General features: G+C 35.0%; 3 protein-coding genes across 5 annotated transcripts in view; 1 reads left to right on the top strand and 2 right to left on the bottom strand.

The window, feature by feature from the left end:
• The window catches only part of LOC113502824 (alpha-tocopherol transfer protein-like), a 38,589-nt gene extending 28,747 nt beyond the window's left edge, over positions 1 to 9,842 (bottom strand). The window contains exon 1 of the mRNA XM_026884542.1: positions 9,455 to 9,842. Within this exon, the coding sequence (XP_026740343.1) occupies positions 9,455 to 9,747 (293 nt within the window). The 5' untranslated portion in view covers positions 9,748 to 9,842. The remainder of the gene's footprint in view (positions 1 to 9,454) is intronic.
• Positions 9,843 to 10,042: 200 nt separating this feature from the next.
• On the top strand, positions 10,043 to 16,794 carry LOC113503187 (protein I'm not dead yet-like). 2 transcript variants are annotated; one of them, XM_026885021.1, is made up of 16 exons: positions 10,043 to 10,127; positions 10,197 to 10,326; positions 10,415 to 10,552; positions 10,741 to 10,868; positions 10,972 to 11,086; positions 11,163 to 11,230; positions 11,347 to 11,411; positions 11,486 to 11,546; positions 11,754 to 11,876; positions 12,004 to 12,112; positions 12,438 to 12,535; positions 12,972 to 13,069; positions 13,375 to 13,473; positions 13,989 to 14,182; positions 16,164 to 16,301; positions 16,643 to 16,794. In XM_026885021.1, the coding sequence occupies exons 1-16, from the start codon at positions 10,099 to 10,101 to the stop codon at positions 16,787 to 16,789; spliced, it is 1,740 nt and encodes a 579-aa protein (XP_026740822.1). In that variant the 5' UTR covers positions 10,043 to 10,098; the 3' UTR covers positions 16,790 to 16,794. The 2 variants fall into 2 exon arrangements, with proteins under 2 accessions (XP_026740822.1, XP_026740824.1); XM_026885023.1 differs by lacking the exon at positions 10,043 to 10,127 and having other exon boundaries at positions 10,311 to 10,326; positions 10,401 to 10,552.
• Positions 16,795 to 17,338: 544 nt separating this feature from the next.
• LOC113503186 (protein I'm not dead yet) overlaps positions 17,339 to 27,636 on the bottom strand; it is a 37,015-nt gene continuing 26,717 nt past the window's right edge. For both annotated transcript variants that reach the window (XM_026885019.1, XM_026885020.1), the window contains exons 3-15: positions 27,450 to 27,597; positions 26,925 to 27,190; positions 26,351 to 26,465; positions 25,743 to 25,837; positions 25,148 to 25,273; positions 23,998 to 24,123; positions 23,523 to 23,637; positions 22,951 to 23,042; positions 22,526 to 22,626; positions 22,188 to 22,280; positions 21,629 to 21,822; positions 21,047 to 21,184; positions 17,339 to 20,694 (exon numbers count right to left, since the gene is read on the bottom strand). In XM_026885019.1, coding sequence (XP_026740820.1) covers positions 20,428 to 20,694; positions 21,047 to 21,184; positions 21,629 to 21,822; positions 22,188 to 22,280; positions 22,526 to 22,626; positions 22,951 to 23,042; positions 23,523 to 23,637; positions 23,998 to 24,123; positions 25,148 to 25,273; positions 25,743 to 25,837; positions 26,351 to 26,465; positions 26,925 to 27,190; positions 27,450 to 27,597 — 1,876 coding nt within the window. In that variant the 3' untranslated portion in view covers positions 17,339 to 20,427. The remainder of the gene's footprint in view (positions 20,695 to 21,046; positions 21,185 to 21,628; positions 21,823 to 22,187; positions 22,281 to 22,525; positions 22,627 to 22,950; positions 23,043 to 23,522; positions 23,638 to 23,997; positions 24,124 to 25,147; positions 25,274 to 25,742; positions 25,838 to 26,350; positions 26,466 to 26,924; positions 27,191 to 27,449; positions 27,598 to 27,636) is intronic.

Raw genomic sequence — 27,636 nt, 5'->3', positions numbered from 1 at the left:
GGACCCAGGATGCTGCCTTGTGGTACGCCGTGTGTCACTGGCAGATATGTACTATGGTACTTATCCACTTTGACACACTGAAAACGCCCAGTCAGATAACTCTCAAAAAGTTCTAACTGCTTGTCTCTGACTCCGATCCGCTCAAGTTTTTTCAGTAAGATGGAGACAGAAATTGTATCAAACGCTTTGGCTAGATCTAGGAAAATAGCAACACATTTTTTCCCTTTATCCAAGTTTCTATTTATATAATCAACAAGTGAGTTTACAGCTTGTTCGGTGGACATTCCTTGCCGGAATCCATATTGGTTTGCTGAGAGTAAATTATATTTTTCGAGATAGTTGATTAGTCTAACATTTATTATTTTTTCTAAGATTTTGGATAAGGATGGTAGAATAGATATTGGCCTGTAGTTGTGAATACAATTTCTGTCCCCACTCTTATAAATTGGACGCACCTCCGACTTTTTTAGGGAGTCAGGAAACACTCCAGACTGTAGACATTTATTGAAAATTGTGGTAAGTGGCTGAATAAGAACATCCCTGTTCTCTTTAAGAAAGTAACTACTAATTTTGTCACATCCAGGAGCGCAATCCGATTTCAGACCTAGTATTAGACGTTCAATTTCTTCTTCATTAGTGTCTGTTAATAAAAATGAATTAGATTGAGAATTATTTATTTTTATGTCAGGTTTTCTTGTATTTATATGAGTATTTTCTTGGTGTATTTTATCAGCAAGCGAGCTTCCCACATTTATAAAATATGAGTTTATTTCATTTAATGATTTATTAGTAGAATTACATAATGTCAGGAGTTCTTTAGGATAAGCTGAATTCTTGGTTGTATTTGTAACAGTTTTAATAGCCTTCCACAGTTTTTTGCTATCATTCTGGGCAGATTGAATTTGATTTGTTTCATAGGCTCTCTTTACCTTTCTTAATATAGTGTTACAGTAATTTCTATAGCGAGTATAAGTAATTTTTAAGCATTCGTTTCCCGGTGAAGATTTACACTTTTTATGCAATTTATCCCTGTTTCTCATGCATCTAAGTAGCCCCTGTGTTATCCAAGGTTTTATAATTTTTTTACGTTTAGAGAGAGTTATCGTTTTGGTATTTTTGTTAATAACGTTTTGTAGGCAATTTATGAAATTATTGAGCGCGACATTTGGATATTCACATTGACTTATTGTTTTAAAATCAATTTCCTGGAGATCTTTTACTAATTCTCTTTTGTTTACCTTATTTATAGTAGTAGTTGCAAACTGGCGTATTTTTTTTAAACTTAAGCTTATTAAGACCGGGTAATGGTCAGTTAATGTTGAACAAGGGACAATAGTAATATATTAGTATATATAGATTAATTAATAGTTTATATAATTTATTAGTACCTGTGATAGTTTAAGAGATAGCTCGTGGCTAAGCTACAACTACACAAGTTGATCGATCACACTTACCTCGCTGGTACCTCTCTGGTTAGACTGGAAGCCGACCCCAACATTGTTGGAATAAGGCTAGGTCTTGACCCGACTTGATCCGAAGACCAAAGGAACATAAAATTCTGTAATTTATTTATAGACAATCGGTACTTCGAGTTTTTACCTAATGGTAATATATTTCAATATTAAAAAATATAATTAACCATCTGGTAAAGGTTACCAATATAGAACAGCATTGTTTTATTTTAAAATACTTGGATTTACATGACAATGAATTTTAAACGTTCACGCATTAAATATATACATAATTTATGTCATTACAGTACTTGTATGTAGATTATGAGTTTGTGACGTTGTTGGGGTAATCTTGATCTACAGTTATTACATTTTCTCCCAAAAACTAGTGAGAAATTTGGCCCGGAAGTATGGAATAACACAGAGAATATGCTTTAAAACAATAACAGATGTCCCCGCGAGCGTCGACGCGGGCGAAAGCTAGTAGACTATTTACTTACACGAAAAAATCGACATTGATATCAGATACGTGTCAGCTAGGTATTATTTTACAGGATATATTTCGTCCATTTTGATAATGTCTCAATCTAAGAACTCACTGCACTTTTTCTTAGTGCAAATATATATTTTGCTAGTGACATCATGTCGGGGCAGAATTGTCATAAAGACAATAGCCTTATCTCTCTAGTCTTACATCTTACAATACAGACCCTCAAAACTGCTACCCTCAAGCCCGAAGCACCGGGACCTTGGTGATAATCATATAGAATGGATTACGTCCTAGGCAAACATAGATAGATAATGCAATACATAGTGCATAGTGGCATCTTCTTTTTACATTAAAAAATTCAAACACTGGACTGAAATGTACTTTAAATACTGTAACTACATATTGCCAACATAGCATAAATGTTGCAGCATAAAGGAAAACATAATTTTCTTGCAGTGCTTTTGCAACTTCATTATAAAATGAAGCTTGACTGCTAAACAGTGCCTGCTCCAATCTCTATCCAAGGTCGGGAGCAGCCAGAGCTGTAGTGAATGTTAAGTAGGTGAAATCCAGTAGCTTTAAGCAGAAAGACCATTAAGAATTATAATGGAGCAAGGAAAGTAGGATATAAGTTAATATCTTGAGGGTAATTGCCTAACTTTAACTATAAAATGTTTCAAGGTAAAGTTTCGTCGAGGGACGAATGTTTTTTACCTTTTGCGGAAAAAAAGTGAACGGGTTTGCATGAAAAGTTTCAGGATTATGGTAATGCTGTTGTATATTGTCAGCCATTTGGTTAGCAGTTGTGGACAAGTCGTGGAATTGTGGTGATCTTGCGACCAACTAGTTATCCCACCAGTTGCACGATACGCAAGCATGAGTAATTCCAATTCCTAGTTAGTCTAGAACAAATTTGACTTTTTCAAAAGATACAAATATAGCTAAGTCTATTGACAAATTGTAAAAATATCATGAGGAATTATAAATTTGGTCGTGCCACCTGCATTTTTATACCTATATATAAAAGAATGCCTTCTATTTCATTTTCTTCTATGAGATGATTTCGCGCTGCTTTTTAACTCCCTATAGACTTAAACAGCTTCATTGGACTACATACAAGGGCCTGCAAGAGGGCTTCATCCAGAGGCAGCCAGAAATACATTTTGTATCATTCTCCAACCTTGTTACAAGCTTCAAACACCAACAATCTGTATGTTTTTCTCCTAACAATTTTGGCAAAATTTGGCATTGAAGGAGGGTCCCGAGGCGAAGGCAGTAACACAATTTACGAAGCCTTACGCATTTTATGACACAACAAAAAATTGTGAAGCTTAAATATACAGGCAACTTAATGAAATTTCTGACATTGTGATCAAGAAATAAAATTATTTCGAAGGCCCCAGTTGGGTGACATTACTGTAGGCTTATGAAGACTGTTCCGAAAGGTTCCGTTTCGGATTAAGTTCGGGTATATTAAAAAAAAGCGTTTATAACGCTGTTTTGGGCTTCGTTAAGTATTAATCATAGTTAAGAAACCAAAAATTCTACAAAAATGTACTTTCAAGATGAAAATGTTACACGTATTCATGAAAAGTCAACTGTTACCGACCACCACGTCTTACATTAACGACTATTTTTAGATGTTTTTAAGTAACTCACTAAACTAAGACTAAATTAAAATCGCTGGTCAAACTGTAGTTATAATTGCCTTTTTTCAATTCCTGAAAAACTACGATTAATTTTTAAATCACAAACTTTCCGAGGCCAACATCATAACCAATTCACCAGATTAATCAACTTTTTTACACAAAATTTCGCCAGCAATTTTCGGTATGACAACAGCCACATAATAACCAGTAAAATCGCTTTTCAAACTGCCTATTCAACCTTACAAAAAACGTATATTCAATAAGTTATGACGTAGGACTATAAAAATAATGGGCTCAACAACCAAGGAGTATTTTATTGCATATTGTTTTTTCTCTTTGATCAATTTGGATGGCATGACGTAGAAAACAAAGAAAGTAGTTTTAAAATTGGATCGCCATATTGATATATAATGGACGGATACTGTAATGGGATTGTTTGATCTGAGGGCTAAGCTATGAAACACACGCATTATCGTCGTTACGGATAGAGGACCTTAAATGGATAGTAATAACATTCAATTTTGAGGAGAGAATCGACTTTGACATCAGGACAAACGCGCTCGAAGAAACGTTACTCGTCTTTAAGCCTAAAATAATAATGTCTTTATAGGCAAGATTTTGCATCTGCGTTTAGACAATAGTGTCATTGTTAGTTGGCTAACTATTTTAGAGAAATATTGGCAGGTACATCGACTGAAATTGCGGCAGTTTTATCTGATTCAAACACACTACAGGCACCATGCATGCTCTTAATAAATTAAGTCGCTTCAGGCCATCTTTTACTGAACATTTAGCTCAAATATAATGGAGTCCCGTGAAGAAAGCGTTCTCATACTTCTCATCCATCTTACCCATGCGATGTCAAGATTTGTGCGCGTTTTCTAGATAATCAATCATTAATATTTATGGAAGACTTTCCATTATACGTAGATTTAGCCTCTATATTCCCTATGAAATAACGAAAAGCTAATCTAACTAGGTACTAAAACATCTTCGCTGGCATGAATGTCATCACTAAGGTTCATCCAAGTCATATGCACAAAGTCACCCAGACTGAAATCAAGTACTTGTGGATCAAACAAAACAGATCGAACCCGCAATACGTCGCGCGCAGTGGATCTGGCATGACCTTTACCACTCGGCTAACCGTGCACTGATTATATGTATTACCACTGTGGATAGGTTGTACACTAGCTGTTTCCCGCGGGACCACCCGCTACAAATTGAAAATGATCCCACAAGAATGAAAAATCGTGATAAAACAACACTATGTGTTAATTCTGGATATAAACTATATCTGTACCAAGTTTCGTCTAAATCCGTTCAGTGGTTTTTGAATGAAAGAGGAACAAACATCCATACATCCGTACGTACAAACTTTTGTGATTATAATATTAGTAGGAAGTCTGATAGTAGGATTTGAAAGATATAACATTTCTCATAGACCTAATTACTAACCCTACTAATAATTAATCATTCCTCTTCAAACTATCCAAACATTTCTACCGTAACTATAGATCTTTTTATCCCCAAAGGACTGAGGACACTTCATCCTATTGACCTTCATTTATTATTCTTCTCCACGTGAGTCCTATATTCGTACATATTTCCACGTGATCGCCCGTCAGGATGCCTGCTACGAAGTAACCTGACCTTTTGAACGAGGTGAATGTTTATAGACCCTACGGAGTATTTTTATAATTTGGATTATTCGTCAGTGTATTTGTAAGTAAGAGTTTTGAAATCAGTTGTTTCTAGAGACGGTTAAGTTATAAATGTTGTAGCATTTTATGTAACTGGATAAAAAATATGTTTTTGTTTTATTTTCTGTGAGAGGTACATATTAAAAAGGAAGAAAGTTACCCATGCTAATATTGTAAGGCAAATAGTGTGAGTACGTGACGTACCTAATCTCATGAACGACTGAATCAATTTCGAAAATTCTTTTCTAACAAAAAGCCACATAATTTGTGCGTATCATAAACTATGGTAACATAGTCTATGATATTATATGAATTATGAATTAAAACCTAGATTATCGATATTCTTTGAAATTACTTTTTTTTTGGCTTCTTCACACAAGGAAATTAAAAGTAATATATGAATACACAATCAACATATTGTTTACAACGAAGACGTTGTACATTTATACAATACAAGGCTGAATGGTACTGACGTGTTTGTACGTATTGTTACTATACTAAATTGCATAAAATGTTTTCCTATTATGTTGTAACAAAAGACGGGATATTTTACGGTAATTTATCATGAAGGAAAGGAAACCTATTGCTATTGTTTGCAATAGGTTTTTACCTGGCCTGTAAACCTAGTGGTTAGCGGCCCTGAATGCTGTGCAGGGGGTTTTGCGTTCGGATCCCACCCAGGACAAATGTTTGTGTGATGAGCACGATCGTTTGTTCTGTGTCTGAGTGTATGTGTAATCTATACTAATATATAAAGCTAAAGCGCTAATCTCAGGAACTTCTGGTTCAAATTAAGAAATTCTTGTTGTGTTGAATAGACCATTCATTGGGGAAGGTTTTAGGCTATATATCATCAGGCAGCGACTAATAGGAACGAAGATACAATGGAAAATGTGGAAAACAGGGAAAATTATTCATCTTCGAGGGCTTCCGTTCAAAAATTCCTAATTTATATCTTCTAACCACGCGGACGAAGTCGCGTGCAACAGCTAGTTAAGTTATAATAATGTTTGTATTGACAAGTATTTAAGTATATTTAACAATTATCTAGTACTCATAATACAAGCTTTGGTTAGTGTGAGAATAGGAGGCGTTGTGTGAAAGTTGTTGAATATAGTATTATTTTAATATTACTTGCGTATTACACTTTGGAAGTACGCAAAAAACTTTTGTAATAACTTTAAAAGAAAGGGAAACACGAGAAAATAAAAAAGGAAACATTATGAACTCGGGAATAGGTAGGTTAGGTTGTAATATTGTTGAAGTTTAGAACAATCTCACTTTGTGACTGGAGAGGAATTCATCGACGTTCTTGAAGAGGGCTCAATAAAATACATGCACGGGAAAAAATGCAATTTTTTAGTATCGTGTGACCGGAATACTTTCATAAAAAGTGAGAAAGAAGGTAAAAAGAACAGTTTTTTTGGATACAAACTGTTGTTAAACTATGCTCTAGTTTTTATGCAGATCTTCTTTTATGCCTACCAGCTTTTATATTCTCTCTCACTTTTGCGTACTTTATAAAACCAATTTGGTACAGATTTTTATGACGCCATGCAAGCAATTTTTATGAGCAAGCGTTAAATTTTATAGCCTTGCTGTTGAAAAGCAGAGTTTTTATAATTTAGGTATAACCTAATTCGGTAGTACACATACATCTCGACATAATATGGAACCATTTTTGAAAATAACAGTACTTGTATTTTTAGAATGACTAATGAAATATTTGGCAATGACACACAAAATTATTTGTTCGTAAAAAAATATTTAAATTTATAAAAACTTGTGTGAAACAGCTGTTTAATTAAGTAAAATGACTTTACTATAAAAAATAAGAAAAAAACAAGAATTAATTAAGACTAATCGTATATCTTTGTTTAAAATATGCAATTTATCAATTACATTTTTAAAGATTAGGTAGGTCGTTAGAAATGTCTCTCTTGTAACAATAAATAAAAGAAACGTAAGCCATAAAAGTCGTAAGCATAACAAAAACTCAAAATATTCTACTGAATAATGCACTTTTTCTCTATCTTATCCCAGTTTCATCCTTTAAGAATTTCTTGTTATAACTTTATAAACTTTTCGAAAACTATGCTAAATATGTACCTACCTAAATGATTTCAAAGTGGAGGCTAGGAAGTTCTGACAAATTGCGAATTAATAGTATCAGGGCTGACTAAAGAAAGAGCTATTTATTAACCAAAGTATGACGGCTTAAAGAATAACAATATATCCTGTCGTAATTCTAATCAATTTACACTATGTTTATGGAAATTTGTGTTTTATTCGGAGACAGTGACACTCACTATTAAGACAACTTCATAAATAAATACCGAAAAGAAAGCAACGGTTTAATCACGCGTATTTATCAGGATCTCCCGAGTAGTTTTGGACCCAACCGGACTTTTAAACGATCGAACTGAACCAGTCCGACTCACGACTAACCCCCGTCAGCTCATGATTAAGGACTCCGGTTGAGGCCGAGACGGATAAATGCTACAGATAAATTAGATAAATGCGTTAAAAACCCGTTGCATCTTTTAAGTAAGAATCATCTTCAGGGATAAACTCACTAACCAAAGCCATAGAAGTTACTCGTATCCAAACTGCAAACAAACTTATTGCTATTTGAAGAATTTGTAGGTATTAGATAATAGTACCTGCAACATCAACTGAATAAACATTCAATCTTGTTGTTAATTTCGAAAGTTTCCCCCGTTGGTGACACCTTTTTATGTCTTGAAATATCATGGATTATGATTAACTATCTTGGTTTTTCACATGATATACCTATTTGATCCAAAAATAATTATGTCATCACTCACTCATCAATGTTGTTGCCATGACAACCAATCTTTATTAATACAGAACCCACTACAATCAGGATTAATATTATCATTGAGATTAACATAAGCTGTCGCGTATGACACTCAATTACAATATTTTTTAGTTTGTTATCTTGTAATCAGGTATTAAAGGAAATTATTTTGCATGCTTACCTAATTATTTAAATAGATTTTTATACCTATATAGACCTCATATTTTTTAAGCAGGAAATTGTACTTGGTCATGGAATGAGTTCTAATCAAATAATTATATTATATACATATGTATAAGTCATATTATAATATGAAAAATTATGAATTTGTTTAAAGCAATTTATAAAGGACTAAGGCCATTGTTTGTTTAAAATGGCTACTGGGCTATAAACAATACATATCCAACAACAATTCAAGAATTTTTTTTAAATGTATTTGTGAAATAGCAATACTTTGTTAATTTAATTAAGGCAATAAAATAAGATATGGCAACATGAATTATAGAAATATTAACTAATGTTTGAGAATTTTTGTTCCATACAATAATAATCTTTTATTTTGAAACCATTACCCTGTGTAATGAACTTTACTAAAAAGTAATTGAATTTAGTCATAGTTCTGTAATATTATAGAGGTTTCAGTTGTGTTTCATGTAAATCTTTCACTGCTGGTCAAGGAAATTGACAGATAACAAAAAACATTTCTCTGGTATGAGCCAGGGAGCAATCCATTTTACATACATCAGTGTAGGGTAAATCAATAATTCATAAGCCAGTTTCTTAATAGTTTTAAACTAATACACTTGCTATTGTAACAAATACCTACTTAGATAAAATAGTAGTTAAGCCTATTAATATATCATTAAGCTTTATGCTAATATTTCAAACCGGTATCAGAATAACAAGAAAATTGAGGAAGGATCTAGATCGGAAAATTATACAGCCAAAACATTTTTTTATTTTTAGTGAAGCTATTTAATAATAACTTAAATTAATTAAAAAAGGAGGAAGAGCTAAAACCTTATTATTATAATATGTTTTTATACTTCAGAATATAAATTGGCAATAATAATGTATGAAGTCATACATCTTACTTTGTAAGTAAATTAGATTAGTAATATCATACAGTATACAAATGTGTGCTAAATATTTTGCTTTGAACAGAAAACATAAAATTCAAAATGGATTTTGTAAAATATTCACAAAAAAAAAATATTGCTGCGATATATAAATCTATTCAATTATCAAGGGTAAAACTATCGAAACGTCGTGAAAAACATTGTTATTGCCATTTTAATGCGATTTTAAGATTGGTTTTGATTACGAAACATTGTACTTACAGAACGTCGGCAGATAATTTTAATTCCTCGGTCTTCAAAACACGGTTATCGAAGAGCTCTGGAGCATTCTTCCTGCACGAATAATATTTTTCTATGCACGCTTTCGTCTTGTCCATATCCCCGTAACAAGCATTGTAAAATAACACCAACTGTTTATCTGTTAAATCTTTGGGCACATATTTTGATTTGTCCAATTTCAGCGTCCATTGTCGTAACTCGTTAATATCTGCTTGGGAAAATTTATCCATAGCTGCCGTCGTCTCATTATAATCATATTCTAGCTCCACAGGCATCTTTATGTGATATTTCTATCGTAAATTTTAGACGAATTTGTTAATGTTTAACACACACCCAACCTTCAGCACGGTAAATTGATCACTAACAAAAAAAATAAACAAGAAAATTGATAGATATTCTTCAGAGTTGCCAGTATCGTAAAATAAAATCTACCATATTCTTCCAATAGTAATTTTCCAATGAAAAAAAAATACATAGGTAGTAAATATTTTCGCCCATATTTATAGCATTATGACCTTATATTATATTATTGTTTTCATTTCTCGACCATCGAGATATAACGGGATATATAAAGCATGCTAGTCCATAGTAACTTTACAGGTTTGTGACTAGGTAATTACTTTATAATGGATAAAACGGCTGATTCTGAATCTTCGTAAGTTTTCTACAAATTTCTACTTTATTGAATATTCACACTTTATTAAATTTATAATCTATTTTGCAGAGAAACGAATCTAGTGATAATACCGCGAAGAGATCGGTTAAAGCTGTTCTGCAGGACTTACTGGAGAACGCTAGTTGTGTTTATTACTCCTATAATCTTATTACCAATAGTTTTTATTACTACTGAAAGAGTAAGTAGTCTTTCAAGGCAGGAAAATTTTATCTCAACAATAACTACTACATACATATAACTGTAACCAAATAGCTCTTATTTTTTAGGCTTACAAAAGTTTCTATGTCTTTCTGATGATGATTGTATTCTGGACATTGGATGTGCTACACCCCAGCGTGTTAGCCATAATTCCCATCGCGATATCCTGTATTTTGGACGGCTTAGGCAAGAGTTTCATTAGCGAGGTAATTGTGCAGACTATAAACGTCTTCAAACAATTCCACTGCTTGGCCCAAACCAAAAAACTAGTGGAAAGCGCACATGAGAATAATCAGAAACAAGACTATATTAATATATTATTACAGACTAATCATACGTACTTATTTTTTCAGGCCTTCAGAGATGTCATTATTTAATTATTTATATGTTACAGATGTATGTGCGGAATGATCTACTAGATTGTTTTGGTGTTTTGATAATCGTAATAGCTGTAGAAAATTGTAACGTACACAAGAGGCTTGCCTTAAAAGTTTTGCTGGTCTTTGGGTGCTCACATTACAGGTAAAATGCACTTCTTGGTGACTTTGTTCCAATTAAATAATAAATAATTTGTTTGTTACCAATGCCATTATGTTATAAAATCATATGTTCAATTTGATTCCAGATTAAGTTTTCTTTTATTTTTCACAAGTACATTTTTATCAATGTGGGTATCGAATACTCTGGCCTGTGGACTGATGATGCCAATTGTGAAAGCTATACTTCTTGAACTGGAAAAGGTAAGGAGAAAATATGAAAAGTCTTTAAGCAGTGTAGGGTTCAGTAATTACATATTATATTTACATTGGTTTTTAGATGGGAATATTGGAAATGTACCAAACAGTCGGCAAAGCTCAGCAGATATCGACACGACATGAACAAAAGTGAGTTAAAACTTTTATGTAATGGCAACATTGTAGAATGTTGGCGCGTAATTTAAAAACAACGTATTGTTTAACCTTGCGTAGTCATTAAATAAACAAGTATGGTATTGTTTCAGTGTACCCAGACCTTCAGACATTACCGTATTTTATTATCTGGGAATTGCATATTCATCATCTATAGGTAACTTTGTAAATTAATTTAACTGCCTAAATATTCAATCGGGCCCTTTTAATTAAATATTTAACCCCTTCCAGGAGATATGGCGACAATGATGGGCAGTCAGACTAACCAATTATTCAAGATTTACTGTGAGACGTGAGTTTTTTTCTATTACCTCTATTTATACCACATCTGACTTCACGATCGGAGTTGCCTACTCACAATATCCACGTAATTTTTTACGTTAGTAACTCTGATATTCAACGGTAGTCCAGCTGTTCGAAGATCGATATGTGGCTGTAGGCCGTAGGATCAAAGTCTAGTAAAAAAAACAGATTTTTACAATGAATAATATTCTTCTAGGATATTTCCAGCGGGCCCCAAGATCGAGTTCCCTCATTTCATGCTGCTAAACTTGCCAGGAGTTCTTGTCATGGAGACTTTGTTATACTTATGGATGAATTTCAACTTTCTTGGAATGTTCAGGTATTTAGCTATAGTTAAAATAATTATAACTGGGGTATCTCTTTGTAATACACTTCCAGCAAGTCAAAGTAGATTAGGTAAACTTGAATCCAACTTTTGAAAATTAGGATAAAGAAAACTGTTTCAGAAATCGAAGCACAATAGAAGTAGCCATGACAGAAGAGGAAACCCAATACATGAACACACTGCTGGCAACACAGTATCAGCAGATGGGAAAAGTCCAGTTTCATGAGTTCGTTAGTAAAATCCTTTGTAAAGAAATTTTCCTGATTATCACGACGCCAAATTTGAAAGAAAAATACGATGATATTGAAGTTATCATATGCATGCAGTTCAGTTTAACGAGGTCTGCAGCTGGGCATAGGCCTCCATCAATTTACGCGGTCCTCCGCCATCCGCATTCAATCCCAGCCGCTAACCATTTCTTTTCCCCGCTAAAACCTAGCTAAGTAGCTAAGAAAATTGTTCTCTTTTTCCACCAGCCTCTGGTATTTCACAGTTGGCCTGCCAGCCTGAATTCTCACCAAATGTTATTATTAAATATTATCTCATCTTACAAAGGTGGTGGCGTCTATAGCGGTCCTGGCATGTCTCCTGCAAGCCACGATCAGCACAGCGCATATCGACCAAGCGATACACAGTAGCACCGAGTTCCATAAGTAGGTATCTATGATTTATTCTTAAGCTTTACACAGGTAGGTACTATCAATGAAATGACAGAAAAGACGTGGATGGATTTTTTAAAAGAAAAGGCATGAGAAAGAAAGGAATGAATTTTAAAAACGATCCGTAAACTAAAGAATAAAGTTTTGTGTCGCCGGGCTATCCAATAACATTTAAGTCAAATGCACAAGAATACTATTGTTTTACGCGGATTTGTATGGGTTTGACATGGTGGCCTATACCGATTACCGCTTGGCTATCCATCAGTCGCTAGCTAGACCAAACAATATTATTTGGGAACAGGGTAGGAAAAACAAAGACTCTCAGCATTATTATTTCCGCTGTATGATTTACGGTTACGGTTGTCCAGTCAACACGGCAACAATCCAAGCTGCCATACTAAGTTACGAAAACATATTTTTTATTTTTCAGCCATTTCCGAGTTTCGTCGCCATGTTTAATATGTGTTACTATATTATTCTTGATGCCTACTAAACTGGATTTCATGAAGTATTTCAAGAAAAATGCAGGTCAGGTTCCACACTAGGTACTAACAGTGTTTTGAATTAAGGTACATCGTTTCTCGATTTTAGCATATTATTCGTAAAATGAGGTAAGTATAAATCAAAATAAACTCTTCGGGGTTGAAAAGATAATATGTTCATGAGGGTACAGCTTGAGATAATACCTATCGGCGTGAATTCTGTACAAAACCATAGTGTTGTTACACTTGTATATTGTAGCCATGCCAGTGCAAGGGTAAAGCAAGTGGGCAAGTCTGGATACTAAGTACATGCAAACAAATATGTAATTATTTACTTATTTCACCCTATAGAAGGCAACAACGATCCTTTGCCATCCACACAATCAAAATCATGCCTTAACTGGAACATGGTGCACACGGAAATGGAATGGAGTGTCCTATTAATTACGGGTAGGTAAATCAACGAAGACTTCAAAAAAATATTGACGATTAATACTATCCTTTCCATAAGTATTTCCATTTTTTTAAGCCTGGGAAATCCTATTGTTAATCCACACCCTTGGGAGAGTGAGACTCTTACTATTACTGGGAAACTTTGACCACTGTGCTAAATCATCCACGTTTTGGCCTTGAGGTGAATGATGTTCAATATATGAATTGGAAATATCATTTCTTTTTCACCTGACTAAATAAGGAAGCTACTCTTTGAAGTCGTTTAGTACATATCTTCATTGTCGATCGTGTCCTTGTGATCCTTGATATTACTTATAAACGCGAAAGTTTGTAAGTATGGATGAATGTTTGTTACGCTTTCGCACAAATCAATGATTGGATTTGAACGACGGAGTTTATAACTTGGATTCCTGAAAACTGGAGTCGCTGGCAAAAGCGAGTTTATCCATATACTGTACCTCATATACCTACGATATACCATACTTACCTCATATACCATAAATCTGATGCAGCCGGCAGCAGTACCCTCTTCGAATCCCTAAAGGACTCCGGCATGCACGCCGAGTTTGAGTCGTTCCTGCTGCTGTTCGAGGGCTGGCCACCGTATGCTCTCGTCTTCATCATAGTGGTGTTCTGCAAGATCTTGACAGAATTTGCCTCCAACTTCTGTGTTGTGTATGGACTACTGCCGACTATTGCGAGGGTGGTTAGTAACAGTTGACTTTGGTCCAGGTAAAGTAGGTATGTAGGTAAATCTGAAATCGTAAATTGTATTAAAATTATTACCTAAGAAGCTTTTGCACACACCTAGGTTAGGGTCAGTAATTCATACCCATCCGTGAATAAGCGACAGAATGTGATCATTTTTTATCATAATAACGGGCAGTTTTCTTTTAATTTTATCATTTTCAATTTTTTACTTTTATAAAAAGTAATTAATATTAAAGTGAGTTTGTTCTTGCGTTAGGGTCTATTATATGCTATAAAAGGTTATGCTACTCTTTGTAATTCAATCCGAGCATTATTATAAGAATTCCAAGCCTAATCAGACAACCGTTGTATACCAAGTCTTTATTTGTCCCATTCAAAACTAACTTTCAACATCCATTGATGATTGTAATCTACCGGGTCCAAGCAATTTTTTATCAAAATAAGTTGAATGGTACGTTTCTACAACGTTATTTTGTAAATTTTATTGTAACATGACTCATTTTATAGAATCAAAAGACTTACCATATGTTTCCAGTCAGCAAGTGGTAGATAAATATTTGTCACTAGGTTCCTAAATTGAGATAAATGTTATCTGATGATGTGTGCAGATATTACAGATATCTGTGAGAATATCTTACAATAGGTACAATTGGTGCATAGTTAAAAACAAAATTAAACAAGTGAATATTGAAAGGCACAAAACTTGTGATCGAATTCATAACTAGGTATCTGTTGTTCGCGGCTTCTCCGCCAGCATGTCGGTTATAAAAACTTGCCCTAATGTAACAAAGTTGGATAAAAGAAGCCTATCGATATCAGTCCGGCCTTACGGGCGTGAAGAGACAACAAACATACACATATACATTCAATCCTCGAGAGTAGGTATCCTATTATTATTTATTTTTATTTATTTTATTTATTTATTCAGTTATAACAGGTACACGTTATTCTTATGACATAGTACAGTGTCTCACAAAACAGTACACACTGTTTGTCTGCGAGATCAAAAGTATATAAACTTATAAATAAACTTAAATTATACATATTATTATATAAACTTAACATAGTGTTACTTAATATTAATTTTATAAAGGAGTGTTATTATGGCAGAGTATTTATTAAATATTTTTTTAATTTAGACTTAAATTTATTTTTATTTTGTTCATCTCTGATGTCCGCAGGTAAACTGTTGAGGATATATGGAATACGTTTCCTTAGCGTTCTGTCTCCATAGACATTGGTAACTCTAGGGACAACAAATTTACCCGAGGTCATCGCTCTCGTATTATAATTATTGTTTACCGTCAGAAGTGATGTATGCTTTTGATTGCTATGGTTGTTTGTTGCAATTAGATAAGTGTGTTTTAGTTTTACGGGTAATAATTTACATATTTTAAATAGTTTATAGTAGTCGTCTCTGTATTTATGTCTTATTTTTTTGTCTACAATCAATTTAATAAATCTTATTTGTATATTTTCTAGTTTTCCTATATGTGATTTAAATGTAAGACCATAGCAATCAAGAGCATAGTCCAAGATGGGTTCAACTAATGCGTTATAAAGGACTTTAAGTGTTCCCCTGGGGACACGGTAGCTGAGTTGACAAAACTTGCTTAGTATTATTCTAAGTCTATTAATTATGAGATCAATGTGTTCAGACCAACAGAGGTGCTCATCCACTTTCATACCTAAGTAGGTGACGCTTTTTTCTCTTTGTATTGGTTTGCATTGACAATTAACGAGGTTATTGTGTAAACATTCGAAACTATGAGTAACTATTGGACAGGGTATTTGTTTTAAGGGTAAATAGGGGGTATCCAGATTATATTTATGTTAACGGTTTTGAAAAAAAAACTGTCTATTTATAAGAAGCAAAAGTTTACATTCTAAAATTTAACATGGTCGGGAGTCGTTTTTCAAATTATTACCCAAGAACTCTCTACTCCATTACTAACATATTCTCTGCTTTATAACAGAGTGTGATATGCGGTATAAATCCTCACTATCTGATGATGTCCGCGACGTTGGCCAGCTCACTGCCCTTCCACCTGGTCACAGGGGCTGGTGTCAACGCCATGGTCTGTGCCTACGTCCATATACCGCCTTGGAGAATGGTAAGCTAAGTATTTTCTAGAATAACCTGAAATATGTAGATAGGTTATGATCGGATTTGATGCAGAATGCGGAAGAATTGCTTGTATCAAATCTAGCATCAGTTTTAGATGCTTCGAACATTGGAATAGCCATCCTTTAAAAAATACACACTTATTTTATTCAATGAACAGTTTGCTTCAATGTTATTTTTAACACTGAATAATATTTTCATCTAAAATGGTCACAGATTTTAAAATCTAACGTTGATGTCTACTTTAATATCAACTTGAAGTTCCTACATCAGCCTGCCTACAAAAACTACATGACTTACCGACAATATATGATTTTTTCTAAATTTCAGATGTACGCAGGCCTCGGTCCGTCGCTAATAGCTATAATCGTGGTGTGGTTGACAGTCGCTGTGTGGTCTACGGCCATCTGGACAGACATAACGCTCGACCCTGACTGGTCGGACGTCAATGTGTTCCAAATATTTAGGAAAGGTTGAAGAGATCTGGTGTTTTATTTGTAACTAACTTTTCCCTTCGGAGAACTCCTCATCATATTGTTTCAATTGAGGAAGACAGTCTGATCTACAAATCTCGCTTCTACAAATGTAGCACCTTATACGGTGAGTTGGTGTTAGGCCACTTGGTTAAGATAAAACGATCCTTGGTTGTTTTAAACGGTAGGATTATAGGATAGTATACTATATGCCTAACTCTGCCTCCTATCATGTGTGAAAAATAATTGTGAGAGCCCTGATACCTATCTAGGGGTTGTTGATGTTGCAGTAAAGATGACATTTGCGTTAGAACACAAAAGGATTTTGACCGCAAAACCGCTGTTGTTTGTAAGTTTAAGTTTCGTTTCGAATATCATAAGGTTTAAAAAAAAGGTATTACAGTTTCAACATATTTATTTAACAACTAACAACACAATCCTTCATTCCGCTATTTACAATGAGCACATTGCGTACATTAAAAGTTAAATAGTTTTGGTTTATGACGTTATAAGACATATGACGAAATATTCAAGGTATAAAGAGGTTTAATTCTTGTTCGTTGAAACCGAGGCTATAATTCCATTATATACACAAAACGTATACAATATAGATTTCAAAAAATATTATTAAAATTACAATTTCCGAATTCTATACAATATGAAAAGTACAAAGTTCGATTTGTAATAGTATATATTTCAAATTGTAGCAATTACTTTACAAAATTACCTATAAAAAGGCAATTATCATTATTTTAAATATACTCGACATTATCCATAATTTTGCTTGAATACAATAGGCATATAAAATCGTATATTACAATAGATGTATCTGAAGATTAAAACGCAATATAAATCTGATTTGTTCAATATTAGTATCAAATCCGTAATTTTCATAAAGAGATCTGTTTTTATAACTTTTAAAAGGGCAATCGTATTATATTAAACGTTCCCGCAGTCACTGAAAGACTATTACTTTATTTAATTAGGAACTTAAAAAAGGTAGGTTAACCAAGATTGGTGTAAGAACTAAATTTAAAAATATAAACGCGACTTAAAACCAATGTTAAACAACAATAAATATTACCAAATCAAATACAACACTGAAATATATGTCTAAGTCGTTTATTTCGTTTCGTTCACCTTTTTTAAGAACCTAAAAAATAATAATCTTATTTAATTTACCGACAAATATCGTCATGCATTTTGATTGGTCAAAAGCCAATCGACCAATCATAAGGATTCACTTGAGACTGGATTGGAAAGAATAAATTATTTTTCATTTAACCTTCCAGAAAATAGGATTACAATATTATTTAGAAATAGATTTTAATGTACGCAGACATTCAATAATACCCATACAATATTAATAATAACTAAAACTAATTTGCACTTTAACACTCGAATCACATTATACATAACATTTGTTCTTGTTTCGACATCTGATGACCAGAAGCCAGTTGCTCAGAAAGTATATAAATAAATGGAATATCTTAAGAAGGTTGCGTTGAAAAAAATAAATATTTTTATATAAGGCTTTCAGCAACAGGTATACATTTGAGGGATGTTATTAGCCTTAATTCAATTGTACGCAAGCTAAATTAAAATTCAAGTATTGCTATTTTTTACCAACATATAACGATAGACGACAATAAACCACAGCCAACTCAAAAATATCAAACCATTTTTCATTATGAAACATTGTTAGAATCAATTCAAATGGTTATGCGTCCTTTTCTGATATCATATTATTAAAGAGACAGCGACAGATGAAATGAATTTTAGTGAACGTTTAACAGCATCAAGGCTATTGTCACTGTAAATATTATTCAACAAACTGCATTCATGTAGAAGACAGCTTCATATTATTGCTACTGTTGTATCCCGCAAATTGGTCATCATTACGTCTCTCTTATTCTTACACACATCACAATATTTTAAAACTAGGAACATCCCATAAAGGATAATTAAATATATTTAAAATACACCTTTACATACTTTTTTCTATATAAAATATATTTTGAGGTGTTTTAACACTTGTAATCTTAGCCTCTCCAAATGATATAATATACTTTTAAGATGTCTTTTTGTCTATCTGTCTCATGATTAAGCCTTGATATGAGAGAGATAGCATGTATTACTTTAGAGCGCCATCTATAAATCAGTATTATATGATTAATTCATTAAAGCAATACCGATACATAATAAGTACAATATGAGATTCTTATAATTGCCCAAATACATCCAATCGCAGTTAATTACTTGATATTAGGTGATAAGATTGTTTTTCATTAATATTTGAGATGTTTAGTATTCATTTGAGGAGACTTAAATACAAGTGTGAAAGCACATTTTTTTATATAAAATCCGCACCCGCTTTATTCCGTTAAATAATGTATAAATTAAGTTCTATTTAGCATTATTATTGTCCCAGTAGGCTGGTTCTGCAGGCACTACGTATTGGCCAAGTTTATAAGTACAGTTGAACATCTCTGTCTACCCACAAATGAAATAACCGCTCAAGTTTCTTTGTTATAAGTCATTGATTTATGTTTTCCATATATTTGGCAAAGAAATTGTTTCCATATTTTAATATATAATTTTATGACACTTGTGGATATGACTTGAATTTTTGTGAACCCCACTTCGGCACAAACTAATTCTTTTGTGCGGAAATCGCATTTAAAAATCAATTTTCAATTTGAAAACACACTTTTACCAGTTGACATGACAAGTCTTATGAAGAATGAGAAATGAGATCTCTTAACATTTAACACCCTTAAAATAAGAATAAAATGAAAAAAATTAAGAAGAAATTTAGAAAGATGTCCAACTGTATTATTTAAATATATATTTTGGCAATGTAGTTAGTCGGTGGGGCGACCATAGTACTCCACATACATACATAAATGCTGCATTAATATATTTAACACAAAATGCTTCGATACTGTAGAAAATACGAAAATATATTACTATATTACGTTTGGCGAAGTCGCTGAACAGTGACTATATTAGCACCTTTTAACCATAAGTATATTGCTGAATCCTTGACATAACACGCATCTTTTTGGTTAAAATCTGAACCTTTTGTACACGAAATGACGAGGCATAAAGTGATAGATTTGCACATACGCAAGCGTCGTTAGAGAGTAGACGTCGGCTCGAAGACATACGTTTCGGCGTGTACAAAGAGCCGAGATCTTTCATTCAATAGATTCTATTCAGAATTTTTATGAAAAAAATACTACAAATAGTATTCATCATAGTGAATTTTAAGTACTACAGTATACATATTTAAAAAATATCAGTTAGCGACTTCAATAACATAATCTATGGTTTATTATTATTAAATATTACGCTGGCAACAGTGAATTATAAATACAGATAATAAAAGCCAGCATTTCGGCAAAACTGGGCCTTCGATGTACATAAAAAATATTATTTAGTATATTTTCTGAGATTGCATTGTTAATCAATTTAGGATGTCTCCTTATCCATAATAAATGGCACAAATACGTACATCCAACAAAATTAACTGTTTTTAATACAGCTAGCGTTCAAAATGCAGCTTTTCATAGCCGTAAAAACATTTAAAACCTTTAAAATCCCTTATCACACATGACATGAATTATCTAAGCTTATTTTTTAACTTTGAAAAGGTAGGTAGTTGCAGACGAAGTTACCTGTACTGTTCATTCTTAGTGCGGATGGTAGGGTACAGCTGATATTGGCAGCTGCTGTCAATGCGCTGACAGTTGTATTGCAGTTCAGCTGAAGGTTCTCGGCTAAGGAAGTAGTGTTCGTGTGGGTTAGGTTGGGGGCTTGGAATGGGAAGATGACGGATCCCCATGTGGGGTACGCGCCCCATACTATGAGGGTGGTGATGATTTTCGGACCTATACCGCCGACAGCCTGAAAAAAGGAATAGTGTTTTAGTGATGTCTGTTTCAAGTTGTTAGTTTTTTTACTTTAGCGGTTTTGTTTTAAGGAAAGCTATTAATATAAATTGTGACGACTGTATAGATTAAAAATATATTTATATACATTCGTCGTCTACATTTGCTTCTTAATTTGCGGCTTCAAGTCGAGTCACACTTGGCCACATTTTTAAATTATGTTCCTGTGTAAGTAGGATACAACACACGTTTAGGCTTGCTACAAAAAACTTTGAAAAAAAAGGTAATGAGCAAATATTGTTAATACTTCTGCAATTTTTACATATTTTAGTTTATTAATTAAAGTAAGATAATATGATGTGACTGACCATCTTGGCGGTGGGTATGTGCGCGACGCCGGCGACGATGGCGTTGGGCGGCGTGCCCACCGGCATGTGGAAGGCCATCGAGCACGCCAGCGACGCCGGCACCATCAGGTAGCGCGGGTCCATGTGCAGCACGCGGGCCTGCGGGTATAGGGTTGTACTACGAACTACGAGCGGCAACTAGTAGTCGGGCAAGTGTCTGATACTTGAACTTGATAACACAAATGACGTTACCTGTCTTAGCCAGATAACTTTTATCTGACGAATATGTTTGAAGTTTTACAGCTTTTGTATAGAAAATATGTCAAACGGCCATATTTATTCCTCAGATAGAAGTTAACTGTCGATTGAAAAATCGGCCCTAAAAAGAACATCATTTTCACAACATAGACGTCTGGCGTGGCGTAACATAAAAAATTTGAGAAATAATTGTTACAGTCACAGAGTTGCATGTACGACCAAGTCAAAATAAATATATACATTATGCGTCTCTAGCCTCAAAGCCTTTTTGTTATAAAGATGCAATTTTTATATGACTCCATGAAAGAAAAAGTACATTTGAAAATAATGTAAAATTCAACTTACCATATTAGCCAAAACTGGTAATATAAGATTAGCGATGGCAACATTGGAGGTGAACTCCGTGATGAACTGTGTGACGAGTACGACGACTAGCAACACCAGCGCGTGGTTGAGGCCCTGCAGACCTTCGAGGGACGAGCCTATCATGGCGGACAGGCCGGTGGCTTTACTACCCTCAGCTAACGCGAAGCCGCCACCTGGGAAGATCAGAATAGCAATTGTAAATAGTTTGTAACTCTCGCTGTAAGGAACTTAATCCTTGTGTCGCAGGGGTTTCGCAGGCATTCAACTTACATGCACAAAGATACTCAGACTCAGGACAACCATTCGTGGATCACACAAATGATTGTCCTATGCGGGGATCGAACCCGCGACACGTCGCGCACAGTGGGTTTGGCGTGGTTGCCTTAACCACTCGGCTAACCGTGCAGTCGAATATTGGATTGCTTTTCCAGCATTTTTGCGTGTAAATGCAAAATACAAAATCCAAGAAAAACAGACATACAATTACAAATCGGCCTCACGAAAGTTTTTCTTATTTTTGATATTATTTATTACTCACCGAGCAAGAACAGCAGTCCCCAGGGGATCTTCTCCTTCAGAATGTTCCAGGTGACAATGCTGGGAGATGGCTTGGAAGCTGCCAGTTCTTCATCTGTCGATACATATTAAGAAGCTTTATTAATATAGACTATAGAGTATAATGAGTATATAGTTCAGAGAAAGCTGTTTCCTTTTAAGCGACTGGTATATTCCAGACCAGATAGGACCAGCACATATAACTTTATATCAATAGTGTGAAAGTCTATTTTCGTGGGTTGTAATGAAATCTGACTCACTGGCCTTGCCGATGTTTGGTCTAAATCGTAAAGAACATAATTATGAATATGGTTAACTTACATGAGGACTGGCTGGAGAAGAACTTGAGGAAGTCGCAGCACATTGGCAGAATGAACATGAGGATCACGATGAACATCGACGTCACACCGTCCTTCACTTTCCTGTAATGATAAAATCAATTATATTTAACCTACGTTCACGGATGGAATGACTTCAAGTATAGCCTATAATTGGCGTCGTGTCACGGGTTCGCTCATACGTAGTGATCCATTAATGCTGGTTCTGAATCGTGGTGTTTTGGTGACTTGATTATTTATGAAACGCCCGCAACACAAGGACTACATTCCTTAGTTCAAGAGTCGTTTCATAAAAAGGAAAATAAAATGTTCCTGTTCTGTTCTACAGTGAAAAAAGCTTCAAGGATTTGAATTTCACAAAATTGTGCTGGTGGTATACAAAAAATGTTATAAACCAAAAGTACTCACAGGCTGGAGACCGCATCAGCCCAGCCGGGCATGAACCCAGGACGACGGAAGATGTACAGGAACACAGCCAGGATGAACAGGAGTCCGGAAGCCTGCAACAATAATATTTTAGTTTTAGAAACAGCTAATTAACTTATCTAGAGTTCAATCAGTGAATCAATTCAATTTATTGCGCACTTTCTACGCTTGACGGACACAATAGCAAAAAGAAGTGTTGTGTATTTCCATGCACAGAATAATGCATATATATCTACAGGATATATATGGTAGTTTTAATCTTGTATAATTATTATAAAACCGATCAAATGCAAGCCGGACTCTGGTCTCACACAAATACGTCGAAGAAAACCAGATTAATAAGAGAAAACCAAACGAGAAAAATATAATGGTTATGTATCAAATTTATGATCAATACAACCATTGCCTAAGCTCGATTTTCCTGTAGTATTATTTTGTTATAGAAGCAACAGAGTCATTTATTAAAATTACAACTATCTAGCTATCAGACAGACTGACAACGCAGCTAGGCCTAAAAAAAGACTCTTTAGATAAGGGACAGTCAAGTATCTCACCCTTTCGTGGAAAGTGATAGGTCCGAGGTTCCTGTACTGCTCCTTGATGACCTTCATGGTGGTGATGGATCCTGATGAAGCCTTGTTCACTTTCCTAGCGGCTTCGCTGTTTGGTCTGAAAAACGAATACTAACAATCAATATCCTGAGTTTTTTGACTAGTGCCTTTGAAATGTATAAGCGCCTTATGAATTTTGCATTTTTGACAGGCTCGAAAATGACGATTTCTCTATATACTAACACAGAATTTGAGTTATCTTCAAGATAATTACCATCAAACTCGGTTATGCGGTTTTACCGTGAGTGAAAAAATCTAAAACTTCTTTTCGTCTTCTTTTTTTATGATTTCCGCATTGCATGTTGTTCCACGGGGGACATTGAACACAAACGTCCCTACGCGGCCACCGAACCGGGTTTGGCGTTGACCACTCAGATATCTGTGCAGTCAAAACTTGTCTTAATATAGTGTGTAGTACCTGAACATGCCCATGAAGGTGACCTGCAGCGCGAGCCACACCAGCAGCTGCATGATGAGCATGGGCGGCGTGCTGTACGCCATGAACCAGAAGAAGTTCACCGAGCTGCTGTACTCGGGGAACTCGCTGGAATATAATGAAGTTATTTACATTAGTATATCAATACTATACTAGCACCTTTTTTCCGGGGTGAAACGCTAATGTATTCAACCCACGTCGAGGGTACGGCGTGGGATGTCGGACTTCCACCGACTAAAAACACCCCAGGCCTTTCTACTGCTTTAACCAGAGTCACGGGATCGCTCGCGCATTCTCTGCGCGACTCTGGCTGGACTAATACTAGCACCTTGCTTCAATACTGTCGCCGTCAAAATTAATATCAAGAGTTTTATTCTTTAAAGGCCTAACCTTTTTCAGACACTTTCGGTAGGTTAACATTAATTACTAGTTTAGCGTCACTCTTGTAAAACTCAAAGCTTTTGTTATAAAAATAAGCCACTTAAAAATTACGTGCAAACGACCGCCATCGAAAGAGAATGGTGATCCTTTACCCAATATTTAGATGGATACTTCTCAGAGCTTTAGCTCTATAGATGGATGTATGTAAGCTCAAAATAATCTTCAATAAACTCACTTTTAAACATAAATCTCACGCTAAGCCTATAGCAGTCTACTGCTAGACATAGGCCTCTCCGTTCGTTCTTCAGCGCGACCGGTTCATTGCTACGTGCATCCAAGTCATTGGTCTACTATAGTAGTCATTGGCCTAGCCTTTTCCCAACTATGTTGGGGTCGGCTACCAGTCTAACCGGTTTCAGCTGAGTACCAGTGTTTTACAAGGAGCGACTGCCTATCTGACCTCCTCAACCCAGTTACCTGGGCAAGACGATACTCCTTGGTTAGACTGGTTGTCAGACTTTTCAAGCTTCTGACTACCTGTAACGACTATCAAAGATGTAGGAATAACAGCCGGGACCCACAATTTAACGTGCCTTCCGAAACACGGAGGAACTCGCTATGACACAGATGGTCACCCATCTACGGACCAACCGCGTCAAGCATAGCTTAACCTGTGAGCGTTTCACTTATGCGGTTATAGCTTAGCCACGAGCTCCTCGGCCTACTATAGTAATGTAAAAATAATACTTACGAATCGAATATCCCTTTGAAGGCGGAGTTAGTCGCGGTACCGACGAGTGTGCCGCAGCCGCCCAGAGTGGACGCGTAGGCGATGCTCAGGTAGTAACATATCGTGATGTCACTGGGCATCGGAGTCCTGAAAGAATTGTTAAATTGTCAATAAACATGAGCTTTTACTAGCTGATCTGGCGAACTCAGTTTTGCCGGGCTGATTTGTCAAGCTATCCATGATATCCATCTATCAACTATCCGAAATCCGAACGTATACAAGAAAACATTCAAATCTGTTTAGGGGCAGTTCAATAACGACATACACACTTATAGATGATTAATAGATTAGATTTTGTAGTACTTTTGACTGAGCGTAATAAAGCTTTGAATGTGGCGTTATAAAGGTATATGTAGACTCATGTCTTGTCTTGTAATTCTTATACATTTGTGGCGCGAAAGTTGTGGAAAAATTATGCATATTTTAACAATAACTATATCAGAATCAAATCTGGAATTGCAAGGATTATTGATTCTGATAATTGTCTGACAGACAACTAGCTACTCTATTTCGTTAACGTAAGGTTGAATTTGAGTAAACAGTTTAATCTACTTACTCTTCTTCGCCAGTTTTAGCCACAGCTTTCGTATCCTTTCCATTTTCCGCTGGAGGATTCTTCTTCTTGTTTATAAATACATCACCTAGTCCTTGCTGTAATATAATGTTTTATTATGATTAAATATCATTAACTTTTTTAAACATCGAGTGAATGAATGTTCATGATTTTTGGTTAATGCGTTTTCGCGCATACTATCAAACTTAGGCATAAGTAAGGACAATTTGAGAACTAAAAGTAGCCGAATGCCTAGTAGTGTAGTTGTTCGCGAGTTATACTGAAACAGACGATACTCCGTCTGTTTCAGTTTATCTCGCGTAATTCTATTATACTTTTTTTTTCACAACGCCATCTACTCTCAAACTAAGCAAAGTTTTTATTATGAGCACTAGACAACTTTTTACTTCTAAATACATTTTATAGAAAAATTACACTCAGGCACAGGACTAATGATCGTGCTCGTCACACAAACAGTTGTCCTGGGTGGGAATCGAATCCACAACCTCTGGCAAAGCACTTAGGGCCACTAATCACTAGACCAACAGGCCAGTCATTGTTTGACTGTTATAAGTGCTATTGTTTGATAATTACTAGACAGTGATAATTACCTGTTCTAACACCTCTAGAATGGCTTCAACAATGGGTACCATCATGGTAGTAGCTGCAGCATTTGACACCCACATAGATATGAACATAGTTACAAATGTCAGGCCAAAGTTCAGTCTGAAACGAAATATTACATTAAATGTAGAAAATAACAAAGTAGATTGCAATATAATAGAGGCAAGTTAGGTAAAGATATTCTTAAAAAGCAATACTTTGGAAAGTGATGCATATGAAATAAATACCAGCCAAGATTTTACACAACAGTTTATATCCCTTAATTCAACAAATTCCCTAACATTAAAGTTGTTTTAGACAGTGTGAAAAATAACATGCAAGTTGCGGTACATTGACGTCAATGGTCAGTCACATCTGTTGCTATTACTGTATCTCCCAGCAATGTATTACAACTTATATGACATTTCTCACATCGTCTAAATAAGCTTTTAAGGTAACTTTGAAAGGTAAAGAAAGTGTGGTCGACAAAATCACATTATTTTCTACTGTATTTGCAGATGGACACAGACTAATGAAACACAAAACAGACTGTATTATTTCATATACCATGAATTTACCCACCTTCTATGTGAGCAGCCAACAACCTGCACGGTCCACAACGCTACTCTCTTCGGTAACTTAGAGTGCTGTACTCCGGCAGCTATCATGAGCCCTCCCATGAACATCATATTGGTCTCCTTCATGTACGCAGCGCAAGTCTTATCGGAGTCCAGGATGCCCATGGTTGGGAACAGCACAATTGGTAGCATTGATGTGACGGGTAGAGGAAGGAGTTCCAGTACCCAGTATATGGCCATTATGAGAACTATGTACATGCATCTGTAGGCCTAGAACAGAAAAAAGTGGCTTACAGAGTCAGTAAAGTAAGTTGAAGATTTAATATTGTGGGAACATATGCAATAACAGCAAGCCAAAGATAGGGTATGAACTTTTTTTCATATAAGTACTATTATTTGCAAAGGTCATGGGTCTTGAAATATATCTCACAATGTCATAAAAAGTCAGTAAATGGTATTTAGTGCACTTTTGTGTGCTAAAGTGATTATTTAGGCATGGGAATATTGGTATATGGTTAACTTTACTTACAGGTTCAGAATTCAGGATAGGTATAGGCAGAAGCACAAGTGGTGTCAGCACCACTATCAGTGCCTTCCAGTATATGGAGACAAAAAGGCTCATCCTCTGCCATAATGTAGCACTTGAACCAGTTTTGGGGAAGTAATATGTTGTTGAACTGAAAATAAAACATATTTTTTATACTTTTGAAGGTATT

The sequence above is a fragment of the Trichoplusia ni genome, chromosome 18 (genome assembly GCF_003590095.1).
Source record: "Trichoplusia ni isolate ovarian cell line Hi5 chromosome 18, tn1, whole genome shotgun sequence".
Taxonomy (NCBI): Eukaryota; Metazoa; Arthropoda; class Insecta; order Lepidoptera; family Noctuidae; genus Trichoplusia; species Trichoplusia ni.
The sequence above is the reverse complement of the archived record's forward strand: the minus strand, read 5'-3'. Positions and strand labels throughout refer to the sequence as shown.